This window comes from Ranitomeya imitator, chromosome 1, assembly GCF_032444005.1.
Source record: "Ranitomeya imitator isolate aRanImi1 chromosome 1, aRanImi1.pri, whole genome shotgun sequence".
NCBI lineage: Eukaryota > Metazoa > Chordata > Amphibia > Anura > Dendrobatidae > Ranitomeya > Ranitomeya imitator.
The window spans coordinates 113458885-113480559 of NC_091282.1; the positions used below are offsets into that span (position 1 = coordinate 113458885).

The window sequence follows — 21675 nt, forward strand, 5'->3', positions numbered from 1 at the left end:
GGCAGGCGGGTGGGTCTGCGTCAGGCTGTTTTCTTCCCTCTGATTTGTGGGCTTATCCCCCACCTCCTCCACTTCTGCCATACTCCACCTATTGGCAGACACCACATACAGACACAGATCAGCTATCTGCTGTGCAAACATTTGTCTTTTACTAAATGTTAACTTGTCCTTTCCAAAATCTAAACCTATAATGCGACATAAGTGACATATAATGCGACATAAGGGACATATAATGCGACATAAGGGACATATAATGCGACATAAGTGACATATAATGCGACATAAGTGGCATATAATGCGACATAAGTGACATATAATGTGACATAAGTAACATATAATGCGCCATAAGTAACATAATGCAACATAAGTGACATATAGTGTGACATAAGTGACATATAATGCGACATAAGTGACATATAATGCGACATAAGTGACATATAATGCGACATAAGTGACATATAATGTGACATATAATGCGACATAAGTAACATAATGCGACATAAGTGACATATAATGCGACATAAGTGACATATAATGTGACATATAATGCGACATAAGTGACATATAATGTGACATATAATGCGACATAAGTAACATTATGCGACATAAGGGACATATAATGTGACATAAGTGACATATAATGTGACATAAGTAACATAATGCGACATAAGTGACATATAGTGCGACATAAGTGACATATAATGTGACATATAATGCGACATAAGTGACATATAATGTGACATATAATGCGACATAAGTAACATAATGCGACATAAGGGACATATAATGTGACATAAGTGACATATAATGTGACATAAGTAACATAATGCGACATAAGTGACATATAATGCGACATAAGTGACATATAATGCGACATAAGTGACATATAATGCGACATAAGTGACATATAGTGCGACATAAGTGACATATAATGCGACATAAGTGACATATAATGCGACATAAGTGACATATAATGTGACATAAGTGACATATAATGTGACATAAGTAACATAATGCGACATAAGTGACATATAATGCGACATAAGTGACATATAATGCGACATAAGTGACATATAATGCGACATAAGTGACATATAGTGCGACATAAGTGACATATAATGCGACATAAGTGACATATAATGCGACATAAGTGACATATAGTGCGACATAAGTGACATATAATGCGACATAAGTGACATATAATGTGACATAAGTGACATATAATGTGACATAAGTAACATAATGCGACATAAGTGACATATAATGTGACATAAGTGACATATAATGTGACATAAGTAACATAATGCGACATAAGTGACATATAATGCGACATAAGGGCCATATAATGCGACATAAGTGACATATAATGCGACATAAGGGACATATAATGCGACATAAGGGACATATAATGCGACATAAGTGACATATAATGCGACATAAGGGACATATAATGCGACATAAGGGACATATAATGCGACATAAGGGACATATAATGCGACATAAGGGACATACAATGCGACATAAGTGACATATAGTGTGACATAAGTAACATAATGCGACATAAGTGACATATAATGCGACATAAGTGACATATAATGCGACATAAGTGACATATAATGCGACATAAGTGACATATAGTGCGACATAAGTGACATATAATGCGACATAAGTGACATATAATGCGACATAAGTGACATATAATGTGACATAAGTGACATATAATGTGACATAAGTAACATAATGCGACATAAGTGACATATAATGCGACATAAGTGACATATAATGCGACATAAGTGACATATAATGCGACATAAGTGATATATAGTGCGACATAAGTGACATATAATGCGACATAAGTGACATATAATGCGACATAAGTGACATATAATGTGACATAAGTGACATATAATGTGACATAAGTAACATAATGCGACATAAGTGACATATAATGCGACATAAGTGACATATAATGCGACATAAGTGACATATAATGCGACATAAGTGACATATAATGCGACATAAGTGACATATAGTGCGACATAAGTGACATATAATGCGACATAAGTGACATATAATGCGACATAAGTGACATATAGTGCGACATAAGTGACATATAATGCGACATAAGTGACATATAATGCGACATAAGTGACATATAATGTGACATAAGTGACATATAATGTGACATAAGTAACATAATGCGACATAAGTGACATATAATGTGACATAAGTGACATATAATGTGACATAAGTGACATATAATGTGACATAAGTAACATAATGCGACATAAGTGACATATAATGCGACATAAGGGACATATAATGCGACATAAGTGACATATAATGCGACATAAGGGACATATAATGCGACATAAGGGACATACAATGTGGCATAAGGGACATATAATGCGACATAAGTGACATATAATGCGACATAAGTGACATATAGTGCGACATAAGTGACATATAATGCGACATAAGTGACATATAATGCGACATAAGTGACATATAGTGCGACATAAGTGACATATAATGCGACATAAGTGACATATAATGCGACATAAGTGACATATAATGTGACATAAGTGACATATAATGTGACATAAGTGACATATAATGCGACATAAGTGACATATAATGTGACATAAGTGACATATAATGTGACATAAGTGACATATAATGCGACATAAGTGACATATAATGCGACATAAGGGACATATAATGCGACATAAGGGACATATAATGCGACATAAGGGACATATAATGCGACATAAGTGACATATAATGCGACATAAGGGACATATAATGCGACATAAGGGACATATAATGCGACATAAGGGACATATAATGCGACATAAGGGACATACAATGCGACATAAGTGACATATAGTGTGACATAAGTAACATAATGCGACATAAGTGACATATAATGCGACATAAGTGACATATAATGCGACATAAGTGACATATAATGCGACATAAGTGACATATAGTGCGACATAAGTGACATATAATGCGACATAAGTGACATATAATGCGACATAAGTGACATATAATGTGACATAAGTAACATAATGCGACATAAGTGACATATAATGCGACATAAGTGACATATAATGCGACATAAGTGACATATAATGCGACATAAGTGACATATAGTGCGACATAAGTGACATATAATGCGACATAAGTGACATATAATGCGACATAAGTGACATATAATGTGACATAAGTGACATATAATGTGACATAAGTAACATAATGCGACATAAGTGACATATAATGTGACATAAGTGACATATAATGTGACATAAGTAACATAATGCGACATAAGTGACATATAATGCGACATAAGGGACATATAATGCGACATAAGTGACATATAATGCGACATAAGGGACATATAATGCGACATAAGGGACATATAATGCAACATAAGTGACAATGCGACATAAGGGACATATAATGCGACATAAGTGACATATAATGCGGCATAAGGGACATATAATGCGACATAAGTGACATATAATGCAACATAAGTGACAATGCGACATAAAGGGACATATAATGCGACATAAGGGACATATAATGCGACATAAGGGACATATAATGCGACATAAGGGACATATAATGCGACATAAGGGACATATAATGCGACATAAGGGACATACAATGTGGCATAAGGGACATATAATGCGACATAAGGGACATATAATGCGACATAAGGGACATATAATGCGACATAAGGGACATATAATGCGACATAAGGGACATATAATGCGACATAAGGGACATACAATGTGGCATAAGGGACATATAATGCGACATAAGTGACAGTGTGGCTGACTCTTCTCGCCTGCATTGCACAAGGCTGCACTGAAAAAAGTAAACTTGTTAAAAGTTTTCAGCAAAGTTTCCAGACACAGGTTATGGAATGGAAAGAGTTAATTTTGGGTCATCCCTTTTAAACTTTGTTATCATGAACCATTGACAATATTTTCTTTCCTGATGCTGAAGAGTCCAGAGGATTGTACCTATGTCCTGATGAATGTTTTACAGGTCTTGGATTGTGTTTTTTTCCTGCAGGGGAAGATGGGGCTTGGTGCTGATTTGTGAAGCAGGAGGGCGGATCCTGGCAGCTTGTCATCTCCTCCACTCTGTGTTTTGCTTTTTTATTTTTGGTTTGCATACATCTAACGTTAGGGAATAAGAAGAGTGTATGAGATTTCAGAGCTCCTCCAGCTGCTACAGCACTCAGCAAGATGAGGCTCCAACATGTGAGGCTCCTGCTGCTCCAGAGGGATCACTTACTGCCAGCTAGGGGCAGGGTGCAAGAAGCCAGCAGGACTGTCAGCACAGGTCCTACAAAAGACAGGTGGGTAACTAACATACCTGTGTGCCAAGGGCTCCAGTATTACTAGGATTTATTCTGCTCACTCATATAAAGCCATCATGATGCACAGACAACACTACAGACACCATCACTGTCCCCATTGGGACTCACATCTAACTTCCCTATCAGTATGTCTATGGAGTGTGGGAGGAAACATGCAAACTCCTTCCTGATGTGTCTCTCTCTTTTTTTTTCTCCATAATTGTTAAAATAGAAACAGTGACACTCTTGTAAATAGGTTGCATCTGGTATTGCAGCTTAGTCCTATTCACCTTTCTAGTTTCTTGACCCCTTTAGGCTATGTGCACACATTGCGGATTAGGCTTAGGAATTTCTGGTGCGGATTCTGCCTCTCCTGGCAGAAAACGCACCTGCGGATTTGTCGTGTTTTTTGTGCGGTTTTCTTGCGGATTTGCTGCGGTTTTTACCCCTGCGGTTTTTTATAATGGAATGGGTACAAAAACGCTGCAGATTCACAAAAAAGAAGTGACATGCTACTTCTTTTAAACCGCAGCGTTTCCGCAGCGGATTTTCCGCAAAGTGTGCACAGCATTTTTTTTTCGAATTGATTTACATTGTACTGTAAATCAATTGCGGATCTGCAGCGTTTCTGCACTGCAAAAAACGCTGTGGATCCGCAGAGAATCTGCAACGTGTGCACATACCCTAAAACAGTCATTTAAGATAAAGCAGAATGTTTTGTCTTCTATATGCTCTAAGGCTATGTTCACATGCTGCGGATTTTGCTGCGGATCCGCAGTGTTTCCGCAGCTGCAGATCCGCAGCAGTTTCCCATGCGTTTACAGTACAATGTAAACCTATGGGAAACGCAATCCACAGTGCCCATGCTGCGGAAAAAGACACGCGGAAACGCAGCGGTTTACATTCCGCAGCATGTCAATTCTTTGTGCGGAATCCGCAGCGGTTTACACCTGCTCCATAATAGAAAACCGCAGTTGTAAAACCGCAGTGGAATCCGCACAAAAAAATGCGGTAAATCCGTGGTAATTCCGCAGGTAAAACTCAGTGCCTTTTATCTGCGGTTTTCACAAATCCGCTGCGGAAAAATCCGCAGAGCTCAAGAATACGTGTGCTATACCCTAATGGCGCTGAATTCCTTGTACAATATCTGCAGGTTTATATGTGCGATGACCAATGCTGAGATCAGCATCTATGTGGAGTACAGGCCCCGGTGGCCACACATGCTCGTGGACTGTGTATTCCTTTCTTTGGGAGCTCAGAACTAGAGTTGAGCGAATATGTTCGGAATCGGTCGCCGAATCTGAATTTGCCATATTGGTGCCCTATTCATGCCGAATTTATGTTTGATCGGTTTCGAACATATTCGGTAATTTCTACTCCAATTGACTCCAATGACATTTAGCTGTGATCGACGAATATTGCAAAACAAAACTCGCCGATGATCGTAATCGGAACCGAATTATGAAAAATTTCCTCAACTCTACTCAGAACGTCTCCCATTGATATGCCCAGATGGGAAAACTCATTAAGTGGTATTCCATGCCGCTTATTATTGGGAGTACTCTGCATTTCTCATTGTTCCTTCTATAATCTCCAGTCATGACTGTACAGCACAGAGCTGATACTCTGCATTACATTATTTACCTTGTATTGTTTTTTTCTCTTTGATTTTATATATATATTAGCAATGTGGAAAGCAGATCTTCTATTCTGGGAAAGAGATGGAAGGACACTGCGAACACGGTTATTATTGGTGGAGGATGCGTGGGGGTGAGCCTGGCATATCACCTTGCCAAGGCTGGCATGAAGGATGTGGTGTTACTGGAGAAATCAGAGCTCACGGCTGGATCCACCTGGCACGCAGTAAGTGTCTTCCCACCTTCCTAAAAATGTTATTGTTAATGAAAATCAAGTAGAATCGAAAATCATAGCTGACTTCTAATAAAATAGTCACCACACCGGCCCATGGGTTGTGTCCAGTATTGCAGGAGTAAGGGATCCCGCAGACATCTGTGATCATTGGTCCGATCTCAGATCACATTGCGCGGACTGGCCGTGTGTCTCCAAACCCCAATATTTCTAAGAGGCTGTTGCGCTTTGGGTCGGGTGACAAATGGCCAGTCCGATGTGATCCGAGATCGGACCAATGATCATAGACGTCTGCGGGACATATGTCACACTGTTTCTGGAAGCAAGTAGTCTTTTTTTATAAACCTGTAAATCTTTTTTTTTTTTTTTGTTAAATGGACAATATGCAATTTTGGTATTAGTGTTCATTTACATGTAACAAGCTGGAAAAAAAATTAGCACTTCATCTAATATGTCTTCCTCTGATTAAGCCAATTAAGAATCCGTTGGATGTAATCAATAGAAAAACACTAATTTATCTGAGCTGTTGATTTTCAGGCTGGGCTAACAGCATATTTTCATCCTGGGATTAACCTAAAGAAAATCCATTATTACAGTATCAAACTGTATGAAGACTTAGAAGAAGAGACTGGACAGGTATGTGCAACATTGACATAATCATCATTCCCATCAGATAATTCATATTGGCCTGGAGAACCCAATCTGCTGTGAGTTTTTTTCTATAGAACTCATTACTAGAGATGAGCGAACATCGTCGGCTCCCTTCTTATTCGGCAAGCTACAGCGCTTACCGAAGAAGCTACAGCGGGAACCCGGATACCTGTAGCGCTCCTTATAATCAGGTGTCCAACTGCATGTGTCGTGGCTGTGTGACAGTCACAACACACAGGCTCTCCATACATGTGTTGTGACTCTATATATAGCCACACACACATACAGTACATGTATATATTACATAGTCTCCTTTATTATGTATATTGCCGTCCCTTATTATACAGAGCCCTATTTTTTATTACATGCCATCCTGTCTTCTTAGCTGTATAATGCAATGATGGTTGATGGAGCATGGGAAAGCTTCTTTTCTATAGGAGGAGCTGATGGACTGGTAGTCTCGTCACCGGCTCCTCCATCAGTAGTCATTTTATATCTAACAAGAGAGGGGACTATGTAACAAAAGAGGGTGCTGTGAATAACAAAAATAACAAGAATACACTATGTAAGAGACAGCACTGTACATAACAGCAGAGGAAGCTATAATGGAGGGCATCATATATAACTAGAGAGGATCTCACGTAATAAGGGACAGTGTTATACATAACAAAAGAGGAAACTATGTAACTAAGGTTGATGTTATACATAATAAGTGAGTACACTATACACTAAGGGACTGTGCTATACATAATAAGTGAGTACACTTTATAGTAAGGGACTGTGTTAGACATAATAATCGATAACATCTTCCTCCACTTCCCCCTTCCTCCCATCCCAATCCCCCACACCCCTCATTGTCCTCCTCCCCCCGCATCCCATTATTGCCCATTTCACCACCTCCATCATTACCTCCTCCCCACCACCCTCTTCATTGTCCTTTCTACTGCCACCATCATTGCCTTCTCCCTGACCACCCCTTCATTACCCATTCCACCACCTCCATCATTTCCTCCTCCCCACCCCCCATCATTGTTCCTTTCCACCGCAATTATCATTGTTTTCTCCCCCAAAACTCCCATCATTACCCATTCCACGACCTCCATCATTTCCTCCATTCCACCACCTCCATCATTGCCTCCTCCCCACCACCCCATCATTGTCCTTTCCACTGCCATCATCATTGTCTTCTCCCCATCATTGCCCATTCACCACCTCCATCATTTCCTCAACCCCATCATTGCTTTCTCCCCCACCACCCCTATCATTGCCCTCTTCGTCAACCCAATCGTTGCCTTCTGCCCCATCACCCCCATCATTGCCCTCTTCTCCAGCACCATTCACCTCTTTGGAAACACACACACAGCACCATTCACCTCTCTGCGCGCGCACACACACACACACACACACACACACACACACACACACACACACACACACACACACACACAGCACCATTCACCTCTCTGCGCACACAGACAGCACCATTCATCTCTCTGCGCACACACAGCACCATTCACCTCTCTGCACACAGACACACACACCACTATTCACCTCTCTGCACACACACACAGCACCATTCACCTCTCTGCACACACACAAACACACACACACAGAACCATTCACCACTCTGCGCACACACAGCACCATTCACCTCTCTGCACACACACACAGCACCATTCACCTCTCTGCGCGCACACACACAGCACCATTCACCTCTCTACACACACAGCACCATTCACCTCTCTGCGCGCACACACACACACAGCACCATTCACCTCTCTGCGCACACAGACAGCACCATTCATCTCTCTGCGCACACACAGCACCATTCACCTCTCTACCCACACACACAGCACCATTCACCTCTCTACACATACACAGCATCATTCACCTCTCTACACACACACAGCACCATTCCCCTCTCTGCGCGCACACACACACACACATACGCACACACAGCACCATTCACCTCTCTGCGTGCACACACACACACAGCACCATTCACCTCTCTGCGCGCACACACACAGCACCTTTGACCTCTCTGCGCACACACACACACAGCACCATTCACCTCTCTGCGCGCACACACACACACACACACACACACACACACACACACACACAGCACCATTCACCTCTCTGCGCACACACACACACACACACACAGCACCATTCACCTCTCTGCGCGCACACACACACACACACACACACACACACACACACAGCACCATTCACCTCTCTGCGCACACACACACACACACACACAGCACCATTCACCTCTCTGCGCGCACACACACACACACACACACACACACACACACACACACAGCACCATTCACCTCTCTGCGCACACACACACACACACACACAGCACCATTCACCTCTCTGCGCACACACACACACACACACACAGCACCATTCACCTCTCTGCGCGCACACACACACACACACACACACACACACACACACACACACACACAGCACCATTCACCTCTCTGCGCACACACACACACACACACACAGCACCATTCACCTCTCTGCGCACACACACACACACACACACAGCACCATTCACCTCTCTGCGCGCACACACACACACACACACACACACACACACACACAGCACCATTCACCTCTCTGCGCACACACACACACACACACACACAGCACCATTCACCTCTCTGCGCACACACACACACACACACACAGCACCATTCACCTCTCTGCACACACACACACACACACACACACACACACACACACACAGCACCATTCACCTCTCTGCATACACACACACACACACAGCACCATTCACCTCTCTGCATACACACACACCTCACCTCTGCGCACGGTATCCTGAAGCTGCACCATCGCCGGCATCATCCTGTCTCGCACAGCCGCGGCGCTGAATGATGATGTCATTCAGCTGCTGCTGTGTGAGACAGGAAGCACGGGGAGGACGGATCCATTCCCTGCATCTCTGCTCCGCTGCCATTTTCTCTTGCAGGCAGTGGAGCTGAGGGGATTGCTCCCTGCCCGCCGCACACGAGGGCAATCTGGCCAGGGGCCCTCAGAGCCGGATAAACTGGCCAGATTGCCCTCATTATTAGCTGCCCTGCAGGGGCGCCTCCGAGCCCCGGTGCAGCTGCAGCGGTTGAACCGGCAGTATGTCCACCCATGAACCAATGGTCTACATGTAAAAATCGCAAATAAATCAGATCACATACAGTTTCCCATCCATACGTCATGCATTTTTCATGGATCTATTACAATTGTTATGATAGGAAAATGTATCTGACCTTTTTATTAAATTGTAGATGTAAAAAAGCGGATGTCATACGCACATACAAAATCGACATTCAATGTCACAATGATGTAAGGAATGGGCATACTGATGCAATACTTGTTTGAAAAACGGTACAGAACATTATACCAATACAAAAAAAGTCAAAGTAGCTGACATTTGAACGATCGGCCAAGCCATTGCACAGCCAACAGCCATCATATCTCTCTGGTGTACTTTCGCCATAGATTTATTTGGGCAAAAAACTCTGCTGTACTCGGACACTTGTACCGCAGATCTTTTCAAGCTTTGGGACTTAAACACAACATAAACTATCTAGATTTATTCCCTGAATAAACACAGCTGGGACCCAAAAGACAACCCACAGGTAAAACCTACACGAAGCAAAAAGAAAACAAGATCAATACATCAACAACATGTGTACAGGCGCCTGTGCACACTGTAACATAGTAACATAGTAACATAGTTAGTAAGGCCGAAAAAAGACATTTGTCCATCCAGTTCAGCCTATATTCCATCATAATAAATCCCCAGATCTACATCCTTCTACAGAACCTAATAATTGTATGATACAATATTGTTCTGCTCCAGGAAGACATCCAGGCCTCTCTTGAACCCCTCGACTGAGTTCGCCATCACCACCTCCTCAGGCAAGCAATTCCAGATTCTCACTGCCCTAACAGTAAAGAATCCTCTTCTATGTTGGTGGAAAAACCTTCTCTCCTCCAGACGCAAAGAATGCCCCCTTGTGCCCGTCACCTTCCTTGGTATAAACAGATCCTCAGCGAGATATTTGTATTGTCCCCTTATATACTTATACATGGTTATTAGATCGCCCCTCAGTCGTCTTTTTTTCTAGACTAAATAATCCTAATTTCGCTAATCTATCTGGGTATTGTAGTTCTCCCATCCCCTTTATTAATTTTGTTGCCCTCCTTTGTACTGCTTTGGCTTGAATGCAAAGTAAACAAACACAAAGATAAGGCAGCACACTGCAAGCATTAGAGGCATCAGAAAATGATCTATTGTTTAATTCAGGTTTTGGTTTTGCATTTATATTTTTTTTAAAGATTTTTGCAAATGCTATTTCTATATTGGCATTCAGTTTATGCTACGTGATTATCCTGAAAACAGCCTTTCCTAAGAACACTTGTTCATACTAATCGTCCAGTATAAATTCAGAAACTACATTTAGACATTGAATATTATTTTGCATTGCATTATTGCTATATATACTATGGGCTTATACAATTTGTTATATATAGTATGGGCTTATACAATTTGATGAAAATGTGATCTAAGAACTGACAATTAGTAAGTATATTACCGTAAATAAAACCGTAATGCAGGTTCCAATAATCCATATGGTCAGAGTTTCTCTGTCTTTGTGCGTGCAGTGCGCTGCTATATTTTTCGATTATTTACCTGTATCAGACTTACAGTAAGCCTGAAGTGCCAGTATGTTCATAGTGTCTGAAATATTGGTCTTGGTTTACATAAATAAAAAGAACCTTACTGTGTAGCCCTGAAAACATGGAGCACCTTCCCGCTGTCCCTCCCTGGGTGTCCTCCTCTCACTTTCTCAGTAGTGTGATAATAACATATAGATACATATAATATGCATATGAAAACATAACACTCAGTATATTCATTTGTAAACTTTCCATTTAGTTTTGCCCAATTTACAGTGTAAGGTGGCTGCCAGACAAATGGTGGATGGTAGATGTGTATCACAGGGGTGCATGTCCTCTGTGATATAAACCTGGAGTAATGATCTAGTACAAATAGTACTAGGAGGGGTTAATAGGCCATGTTAGGGCCAGGTCTTATTTTGAGCAGCTTAAGAGTTAGGGCGGGACAGCTGCTCACCATATCTCCACCCCTGGGTGTTTTTCGCATTGTAAAATGGGACCTGTTTATCACACACGGTTCTGTGTGTGTGGAGGTGTGCAGACCTCCTGGATTTTGTGGCTTTACCAAAGGACTAAGAATCTGGACTCTAACGCAAGCAGGCGAATCCGCACTATTGTATGGACTTTTTACTTTGTTTCACTTTGTGCCAGACAAGGCTGTATTTGAGTTTTCCTGTGGTGTAGTATATGATGACTGAAGTAAACCAGCTGGACTTTTAAATAGAAACAATTCCTGTGTTACCTCAGATCGGGCTACTTTCACACATCAGGTTATTGCCGTCCGGCACAATCCGTTTTTTTTTCCCGCTGGATCCGTTTTTTTTCTCATAGAGTTTGTATTAGCACTGGATTGCGCCAGATGGCCACACGTTTCATCCGTTTTTTGCCGGATCCGTCCAAAAATTTATTTTCTGGCGGACGGAGAAAACGTCCATATGAACGTTTTTTTCTGTCCGGCGAAAAAATACCCAGAGTAGGTTCCAGCGATAAACAGATGAAACGTGTGGTGTATTGACTGGATCTGGCTACCAATTCCGTTTTTTTGCACTGAGCATGCCCCGTTCCTGCATTTTCAATTCTGGAGAGTCTCTCGCTCTCTCTCATATATCTAATTGATTTTATCCCTTGGCCTTAATTAAAGGGAACCTGTCACCTGAATTTGGCGGGACTGGTTTTGGGTCATATGGGCGGAGTTTTCGGGTGTTTGATTCACCCTTTCCTTACCCGCTGGCTGCATGCTGGCTGCAATATTGGATTGAAGTTCATTCTCTGTCCTCCATAGTACACGCCTGCACAAGGCAAGATTGCTTTGCGCAGGCGTGTACTATGGAGGACAGAGAATGAAGTTCAATCCAATATTGCAGCCAGCATGCAGCCAGCGGGTAAGGAAAGGGTGAATCAAACACCCGAAAACTCCGCCCATATGACCCAAAACCAGTCCCGCCAAATTCAGGTGACAGAGTCCCTTTAAAGGGAATCTGTTAGTGGGTTTTTGCTATTTAATCTGAGAGTAGCATAATAGAGGGCAAGTGAGCCTGATTCTAACGGTTTCATAGTTTACTGCGTGCAGCAGTTGTGACACAATCTGAGTTTTTAGATGCGACATTAAAGGGGTTTTCCCACGAATGAAAGTTCATTTTAAGCAATATATCTTGGAATAATAATAATAATAACTTACATATTTGGATGTGTTTTTAAATAAAATTTCCCTTTGCTGAGATAATACTGTGTAATGGCCACGTCTGACCGTGCAGGAACAAGGCCTGATCATACCACAGCTCCTGGGCAGGGGAGGAAGCAAAAGAGTATACAGACAGGGCAACAGGGTATCACAGCTGATTCTTTCTGCAAGGTAAAACATTTCTCTGCCTGTTTTTAAACAATGTTTAATCTCAAAGAAAGAATCAACTGTGATCCTGGGCTGTCCTGTCTGTAAACTCTTTTGCTTCCTCCCCTGCCCAGGAGATGTGATATGATCAGACCATGTCCCTGCACAGTCAGACACAGCCATTACACAGTACACAGCATGGGCACATTTCTAAGAGTATCTCAGCACAGGAACATTTTTGTTTTTCTTAAAAACCCATCCAACTTTATACAGCCAAAAATGTGACATTTTATTGAATTTAGTGTTTCAGCTGCTATTTCTTGCTGTTTTCAGATTACATAACAAAAACCTGCTGACAGATTCCCTTTAAGTTTATTGTAATTTATTATGAATCTTGGCAGTGGGGACATCATTACCTTTCTACATTTACAGGCCATAGGCTTCCATCAACCAGGAAGTATCAGAATTGCTTCAACTCCGACTCGTGTGGATGAACTAAAATACCAGATGACAAGGGCCCGATGGCATCCAAATCCTCAGTTTCTGATTGGACCGGAAAAAGTGCAAGAACTGTTTCCACTACTGAATATGGAAAAGGTATATCTGTCATATTATATCTGTTCTAAAGGTTATATTGCATAATCCAGACTCTGGATCAGTCCTGCATGACTACAGGCCCCAAACAGGGGCTCTGGAATTGACCCAATGGACCATTTGTGGCAACCATGTATAGTAGAGGTGACTGGAAATACACCTGGCCACCTCTACTAAAGTCTATAGTAATATTTCAGAAAGTTGAGCCAGCAACTTGGAAAAAAAAAGAGAGTGAAGGCTTTCAAGCTTTCTGTAGCGTTTTGGGTGCTTAACGGCACTTGGGTTTGGTGTCAAACAGTCTTGGATTTATTTATCTGTCATAAACCATTAATGGAGTTCACATGAAAGAAACATTAGTCTTTCCTCAGCTTAAACAAATACCAACACAGGAACAAAACAGTTCCTTCTTTGGGTAGGCAAAAGATATACAACGGTCTCACCTGTGCAGCAAACCAGGCACTGCTTCTTTCTATTTGGTCAGCAATGATGAACACACTGCAGCTCCCACACTTTAGACACACTTGAGCCATTTCAATTGCCTTTTGTAGGACCTGTAAAGCCCAGACTGAAGGTACAGGAGCGACCTTTCCCACCCAGACTCTTTTGGTCGCTCATAATTCCCGGACCCAAAAACGGTAATTAGACCTACCGGTAATTGTATTTCCAGGAATCCATCCTGACAGCACCATTGAAGGACGTCCTTCTTACCCTCAGTGGCACAGGAACAACAAGCGGTTATAGGGACCCTCCCCACTCCACCCACCAGTGATTTTCTAAGTACCACATCTGGATGGATGCAAAAAGAGAGTTTATTAACAGTCATACACCAATGTTACATCACATTAGTCAATAATACAAACTTGCAGTGGGAGGGAACTAGTAGTGCTGTCAGGATGGATTCCTGGAAATACAATTACCCGTAGGTCTAATTACCGTTTTCCAGTTCACCAACTGACAGCACCATTGGAGGAATAACAAAGGATGGTAAACTAGGGTGGGACTACTGCATGTAATACTTTTCTACCAAAAGCTAACTGATCCGATGAGACATCTAATTGATATTGTCTGGCAAAGGTAGAAAGACTGGTCCAAGTTGCCGCCCTACAAATTTGCTCTGCTGAGGCTCCCCCCTTCTCTGCCCATGATGTAGAGATAGCTCGAGTTGAGGGGGCTCTAAGAATATCCGGGGGATCTTTCCCTTGGTCTGTATACGCTAGGTTTATCATGGTTTTGATCCATCTAGCAATGGTTGATTTTGCTGCCTTACAACCTCTATTTGGACCCCTGTACTGTATGAACAAGTTAGGCTACGTTCACATTAGCATTGTGCGGCGCAGCGTCGGGCGCAGCCGCGGCGACGCATGCGTCATGCGCCCCTATATTTAACATGGGGGGCGCATGGACATGCATTTTCTTTCGTTTTGTGACGCATGCGTCATTTTGGCGCAACTGTCAGGGCAGAGAGGACGCTGCATGATGCAGTTTTTTCTGCGCCAAAAATCATGCAAAAAATGAACGCATGCATCACAAAACGCTGCGTTGTGCATGCGTTTTGCATGCGTTGTGCGTTGCATCGCCGACGCTGCGCCGCACAACGCTAATGTGAACGTAGCCTTAATGTCCCATCTCCATCCTTCCGTCGCCCCCAGGTATTTTAGAACAGTCCCCTGTTGTGAATTCGGTTGTCGGGCTCCCTCCTGTGGTCATGAATGGTACTTCGGCTGGTTCTGTCCATGGACTTCCTCTGGTGGGTGTTTCTGAGTTTCACAGGTGACTAGGTTAATTCGTTAGCTGCTGCTCTATTTAACTCCACTTAGATCTTTGCTCTATGCCACCTGTCAATGTTCCAGTATTGGTCTAGTTCTCTCCTGGATCGTTCTTGTGACCTGCCTTCCCATCAGAAGCTAAGTTCCAGCTTGTATTTCTTTGGTTTTCTATTTTTCTGTCCAGCTCGCTATTCTTATTGTTGTCTTGCTTGCTGGAAGCTCTGGGACGCAGAGGGAGCGCCCTCTGCGTGGTCTTTTTGTAGGTTTTTGTGCTGACCGCAAAGTAACCTTTCCTATCCTCAGTCTGTTCAGTAAGTCGGGCCTCACTTTGCTAAATCTATTTCATCTCTGTGTTTGTATTTTCATCTTTACTCACAGTCATTATATGTGGGGGGCTGCCTTTTCCTTTGGGGAATTTCTCTGAGGCAAGGTAGGCTTTATTTTTCTATCTTCAGGGCTAGCTAGTTTCTTAGGCTGTGCCGAGTTGCATAGGGAGCGTTAGGCGCAATCCACAGCTATTTCTAGTGTGTTTGATAGGTTTAGGGATTGCGGTCAGCAGAGTTCCCACGTCCCAGAGCTCGTCCTTATTATCAGTAACTATCAGGTCATTCCGTGTGCTCTTAACCACCAGGTCCATTATTGTCCTGACCACCAGGTCATAACAGTACAGGTGGCCCAAAGTACTAATGCATCTCAATAGAGGGATAAGAGAAGTTCTGAGACCATTTTTTTTTCTTTGCAGTGTGTTTTGTCTCTATTTTTCCCTTTACCTCTGGGTGGTTCAGGACACTGGTGTAAACATGGACATTCAAGGTCTGTCCTCTTGGATGGATAATCTCACTACAAGGATACAAAACATTCAAGATTTTGTGGTTCAGAATCCGATGTCAGAGCCTAGGATTCCAATTCCTGATTTGTTTTTTGGTGATAGATCTAAGTTCTTGAATTTCAAAAATAATTGTAAATTGTTTCTTGCCTTGAAACCTCGCTCCTCAGGTGACCCTGTTCAACAAGTAAAGATCATTATTTCTTTGTTACGTGGTGACCCTCAAGACTGGGCATTTTCCCTTGCGCCAGGAGATCCGGCATTGCGTGATGTTGATGCGTTTTTCCTGGCGCTTGGATTGCTTTATGACGAACGTAATTCAGTGGATCAGGCAGAGAAAATCTTGCTGGCTCTGTGTCAGGGTCAGGATGAAGCGGAGATATATTGTCAGAAGTTTAGAAAGTGGTCTGTGCTCACTCAGTGGAATGAATGTGCCCTGGCAGCAATCTTCAGAAAGGGTCTCTCTGAAGCCCTTAAGGATGTCATGGTGGGGTTTCCCATGCCTGCTGGTCTGAATGAGTCTATGTCCTTGGCCATTCAGATCGATCGACGCTTGCGTGAGCGTAAAGCTGTGCACCATTTGGCGGTACTATCTGAGCATGGGCCTGAGCCTATGCAATGTGATAGGACTTTGACCAGAGCTGAACGGCAAGAACACAGACGTCGGAATGGGCTATGTTTTTACTGTGGTGATTCCACTCATGCTATCTCCGATTGTCCTAAGCGCACTAAGCGGTTCGCTAGGTCTGCCACCATTGGTACGGTACAGTCTAAATTTCTATTGTCTGTTACTCTGATTTGCTCTTTGTCATCCTATTCTGTTATGGCATTTGTGGATTCAGGCGCTGCCCTGAATTTGATGGACTTCGAGTATGCTAGGCGCTGTGGTTTTTTCTTGGAGCCCTTGCAGTATCCTATTCCATTGAGAGGAATTGATGCTACGCCTTTGGCCAAGAATAAGCCTCAGTACTGGACCCAATTGACCATGTGCATGGCTCCTGCACATCAGGAGGATATCCGCTTTCTGGTGTTGCATAATCTGCATGATGTGGTCGTTTTGGGGTTGCCATGGCTACAGGTCCATAATCCAGTATTGGACTGGAAATCTATGTCTGTGTCCAGCTGGGGTTGCCAGGGGGTACATGGTGATGTTCCATTTTTGTCTATTTCGTCTTCCACTCCCTCTGAAGTTCCAGAGTTTTTGTCGGATTATCAGGATGTATTTGATAAGCCCAAAGCCAGTGCCCTACCTCCTCATAGGGATTGCGATTGTGCAATTAATTTGATTCCTGGTAGTAAGTTTCCTAAGGGCCGATTGTTCAATTTATCTGTGCCAGAACACGCCGCTATGCGGAGTTATATAAAGGAATCCTTGGAGAAAGGCCATATTCGCCCGTCGTCATCACCGTTAGGAGCAGGGTTCTTTTTTGTGGCCAAGAAGGATGGTTCTTTGAGACCTTGTATTGATTACCGCCTTCTTAATAAAATTACAGTCAAATTTCAGTATCCTTTGCCGTTGCTGTCTGATTTGTTTGCTCGTATTAAAGGGGCTAGTTGGTTCACCAAGATAGATCTTCGAGGGGCGTATAATCTTGTGCGTATTAAACAAGGCGATGAATGGAAAACAGCATTTAATACGCCCGAGGGCCATTTTGAGTACCTGGTTATGCCATTCGGGCTTTCCAATGCTCCATCAGTATTTCAGTCCTTTATGCATGATATCTTCCGAGAGTACCTGGATAAATTCCTGATTGTGTATTTGGATGATATTTTGGTCTTTTCGGATGATTGGGAGTCTCATGTGAAGCAGGTCAGAATGGTGTTCCAGGTCCTTCGTGCGAATTCCTTGTTTGTGAAGGGGTCAAAGTGTCTCTTTGGAGTTCAGAAGGTTTCATTTTTGGGGTTCATTTTTTCCCCTTCTACTATCAAGATGGACCCTGTTAAAGTCCAGGCCATTTACGATTGGACTCAGCCGACATCTGTGAAGAGCCTGCAAAAGTTCCTGGGCTTTGCTAATTTTTATCGGCGCTTCATCGCTAATTTTTCTACTGTTGCTAAACCGTTGACTGATTTGACCAAGAAGGGTGCTGATGTGGTCAATTGGTCTTCTGCAGCTGTAGAGGTTTTTCAGGAGTTGAAGCGTTGTTTTTCTTCTGCCCCTGTGTTGTGCCAGCCAGATGTTTCGCTTCCGTTTCAGGTTGAGGTTGATGCTTCTGAGATTGGAGCAGGGGCTGTTTTGTCGCAAAAAAGTTCTGATGGCTCGGTGATGAAGCCATGTGCTTTCTTTTCTAGAAAGTTTTCGCCTGCTGAGCGTAACTATGATGTTGGTAATCGTGAGTTGTTGGCCATGAAGTGGGCATTCGAGGAGTGGCGTCATTGGCTGGAAGGAGCCAAGCATCGCGTGGTGGTCTTGACAGATCACAAGAATTTGACTTATCTTGAGTCTGCCAAACGGTTGAATCCGAGACAGGCTCGATGGTCGTTATTTTTCTCCCGTTTTGATTTTGTGGTTTCGTACCTTCCGGGCTCTAAGAATGTGAAGGCTGATGCCCTGTCAAAGAGTTTTGTGCCTGACTCTCCGGGTGTTCCTGAGCCAGCGGGTATTCTCAAAGAGGGGGTAATTTTGTCTGCCATCTCCCCTGATTTGCGGCGGGTGCTGCAAAAATTTCAGGCTGATAGACCTGACCGTTGCCCAGCGGAGAAACTGTTTGTCCCTGATAGATGGACTAGTAGATTTATCTCTGAGATTCATTGTTCAGTGTTGGCTGGGCATCCTGGAATCTTTGGTACCAGAGATTTGGTGGCTAGATCCTTCTGGTGGCCGTCTTTGTCACGGGATGTGCGTTCTTTTGTGCAGTCCTGTGGGACTTGTGCTCGGGCTAAGCCCTGCTGTTCTCGTGCCAGTGGGTTGCTTTTTCCCTTGCCGGTCCCGAAGAGGCCCTGGACGCATATTTCTATGGATTTTATTTCGGATCTCCCCGTCTCTCCAAAGATGTCGGTCATTTGGGTGGTTTGTGATCGCTTTTCTAAGATGGTCCATTTGGTACCTTCCTCCTCTGATTTGGTGCCATTGTTTTTCCAGCATGTGGTTCGTTTACATGGTATCCCGGAGAACATCGTTTCTGACAGAGGTTCCCAGTTTGTTTCGAGGTTTTGGCGATCCTTTTGTGGTAGAATGGGCATTGATTTGTCTTTCTCCTCGGCTTTCCATCCTCAGACAAATGGCCAAACCGAACGAACTAATCAAACTTTGGAAACATATCTGAGATGCTTTGTTTCTGCTGATCAGGATGATTGGGTGTCCTTTTTGCCGTTGGCTGAGTTCGCCCTTAATAATCGGGCCAGCTCGGCTACTTTGGTTTCGCCGTTTTTCTGCAATTCTGGTTTCCATCCTCGTTTCTCTTCAGGGCAGGTTGAGTCTTCGGACTGTCCTGGTGTAGATACTGTGGTGGATAGGTTGCAGCAGATTTGGACTCATGTGGTGGACAATTTGACATTGTCCCAGGAGAAGGCTCAACGTTTCGCTAACCACCGGCGCTGTGTGGGTCCCCGACTTCGTGTTGGGGATTTGGTTTGGTTGTCGTCTCGTTATGTTCCTATGAAGGTTTCCTCTCCTAAGTTTAAGCCTCGTTTCATTGGTCCGTATAAGATTTCTGAGGTTATCAATCCTGTGTCATTTCGTTTGGCCCTTCCTGCTTCTTTTGCCATCCATAATGTGTTCCATAGGTCGTTATTGCGGAGATACGTGGCGCCTGTGGTTCCATCCGTTGATCCTCCTGCCCCGGTGTTGGTTGAGGGGGAGTTGGAGTATGTGGTGGAGAAGATTTTAGATTCTCGTGTTTCGAGACGGAAACTCCAGTACCTGGTCAAGTGGAAGGGTTATGGTCAGGAAGATAATACCTGGGTTTTTGCCTCTGATGTTCATGCTGCCGATCTGGTTCGTGCCTTTCATTTGGCTCATCCTGGTCGGCCTGGGGGCTCTGGTGACGGTTCGGTGACCCCTCCTCAAGGGGGGGGTACTGTTGTGAATTCTGTTGTCGGGCTCCCTCCTGTGGTCATGAATGGTACTTCGGCTGGTTCTGTCCATGGACTTCCTCTGGTGGGTGTTTCTGAGTTTCCTTCCTCAGGTGACGAGGTTAATTCGTTAGCTGGCTGCTCTATTTAACTCCACTTAGATCTTTGCTCCATGCCACCTGTCAATGTTCCAGTATTGGTCTAGTTCACTCCTGGATCGTTCTTGTGACCTGTCTTCCCAGCAAAAGCTAAGTTCCAGCTTGTATTTCTTGGGTTTGCTATTTTTCTGTCCAGCTCGCTATTCTTATTGTTGTCTTGCTTGCTGGAAGCTCTGGGACGCAGAGGGAGCGCCTCCGCACCGTGAGTCGGTGCGGAGGGTCTTTTTGCGCCCTCTGCGTGGTCTTTTTGTAGGTTTTTGTGCTGACCGCAAAGTAACCTTTCCTATCCTCGGTCTGTTCAGTAAGTCGGGCCTCACTTTGCTAAATCTATTTCATCTCTGTGTTTGTATTTTCATCTTTACTCACAGTCATTATATGTGGGGGGCTGCCTTTTCCTTTGGGGAATTTCTCTGAGGCAAGGTAGGCTTTATTTTTCTATCTTCAGGGCTAGCTAGTTCCTTAGGCTGTGCCGAGTTGCATAGGGAGCGTTAGGCGCAATCCACGGCTATTTCTAGTGTGTTTGATAGGATTAGGGATTGCGGTCAGCAGAGTTCCCACGTCCCAGATCTCGTCCTTTATTATCAGAAACTATCAGGTCATTCCGTGTGCTCTTAACCACCAGGTCCATTATTGTCTTGACCACCAGGTCATAACAGTCCCCCTAACGTCAAGGTTATGGTAGACCCCTTTGTGTTTCTAGGGTGTTGGCAGAATGAGGGAAGGATTTTCTCCTGATTTATATTTGTTGAGGACACTACCTTGGAGAGGAAGGCTGGGTTAAAGGTACCTTCACACATAACGATATCGTCAAGGATATCGTTGCAACGTCACGCTTTTTGTGATGTAGCAACGATCCCGCTAACGATATCTTTATGTGT

The 21675-nt window shown here is 43.5% G+C and overlaps 1 protein-coding gene across 1 annotated transcript in view; it reads left to right on the top strand.

The window, feature by feature from the left end:
* The first annotated feature begins 4154 nt into the window (after positions 1 to 4154).
* Positions 4155 to 21675, top strand: part of DMGDH (dimethylglycine dehydrogenase) — a 105045-nt gene continuing 87524 nt past the window's right edge. The window contains exons 1-4 of the mRNA XM_069749883.1: positions 4155 to 4375; positions 6061 to 6238; positions 6782 to 6880; positions 13872 to 14036. Of these exons, the coding sequence (XP_069605984.1) occupies positions 4263 to 4375; positions 6061 to 6238; positions 6782 to 6880; positions 13872 to 14036 (555 nt within the window). The 5' untranslated portion in view covers positions 4155 to 4262. The remainder of the gene's footprint in view (positions 4376 to 6060; positions 6239 to 6781; positions 6881 to 13871; positions 14037 to 21675) is intronic.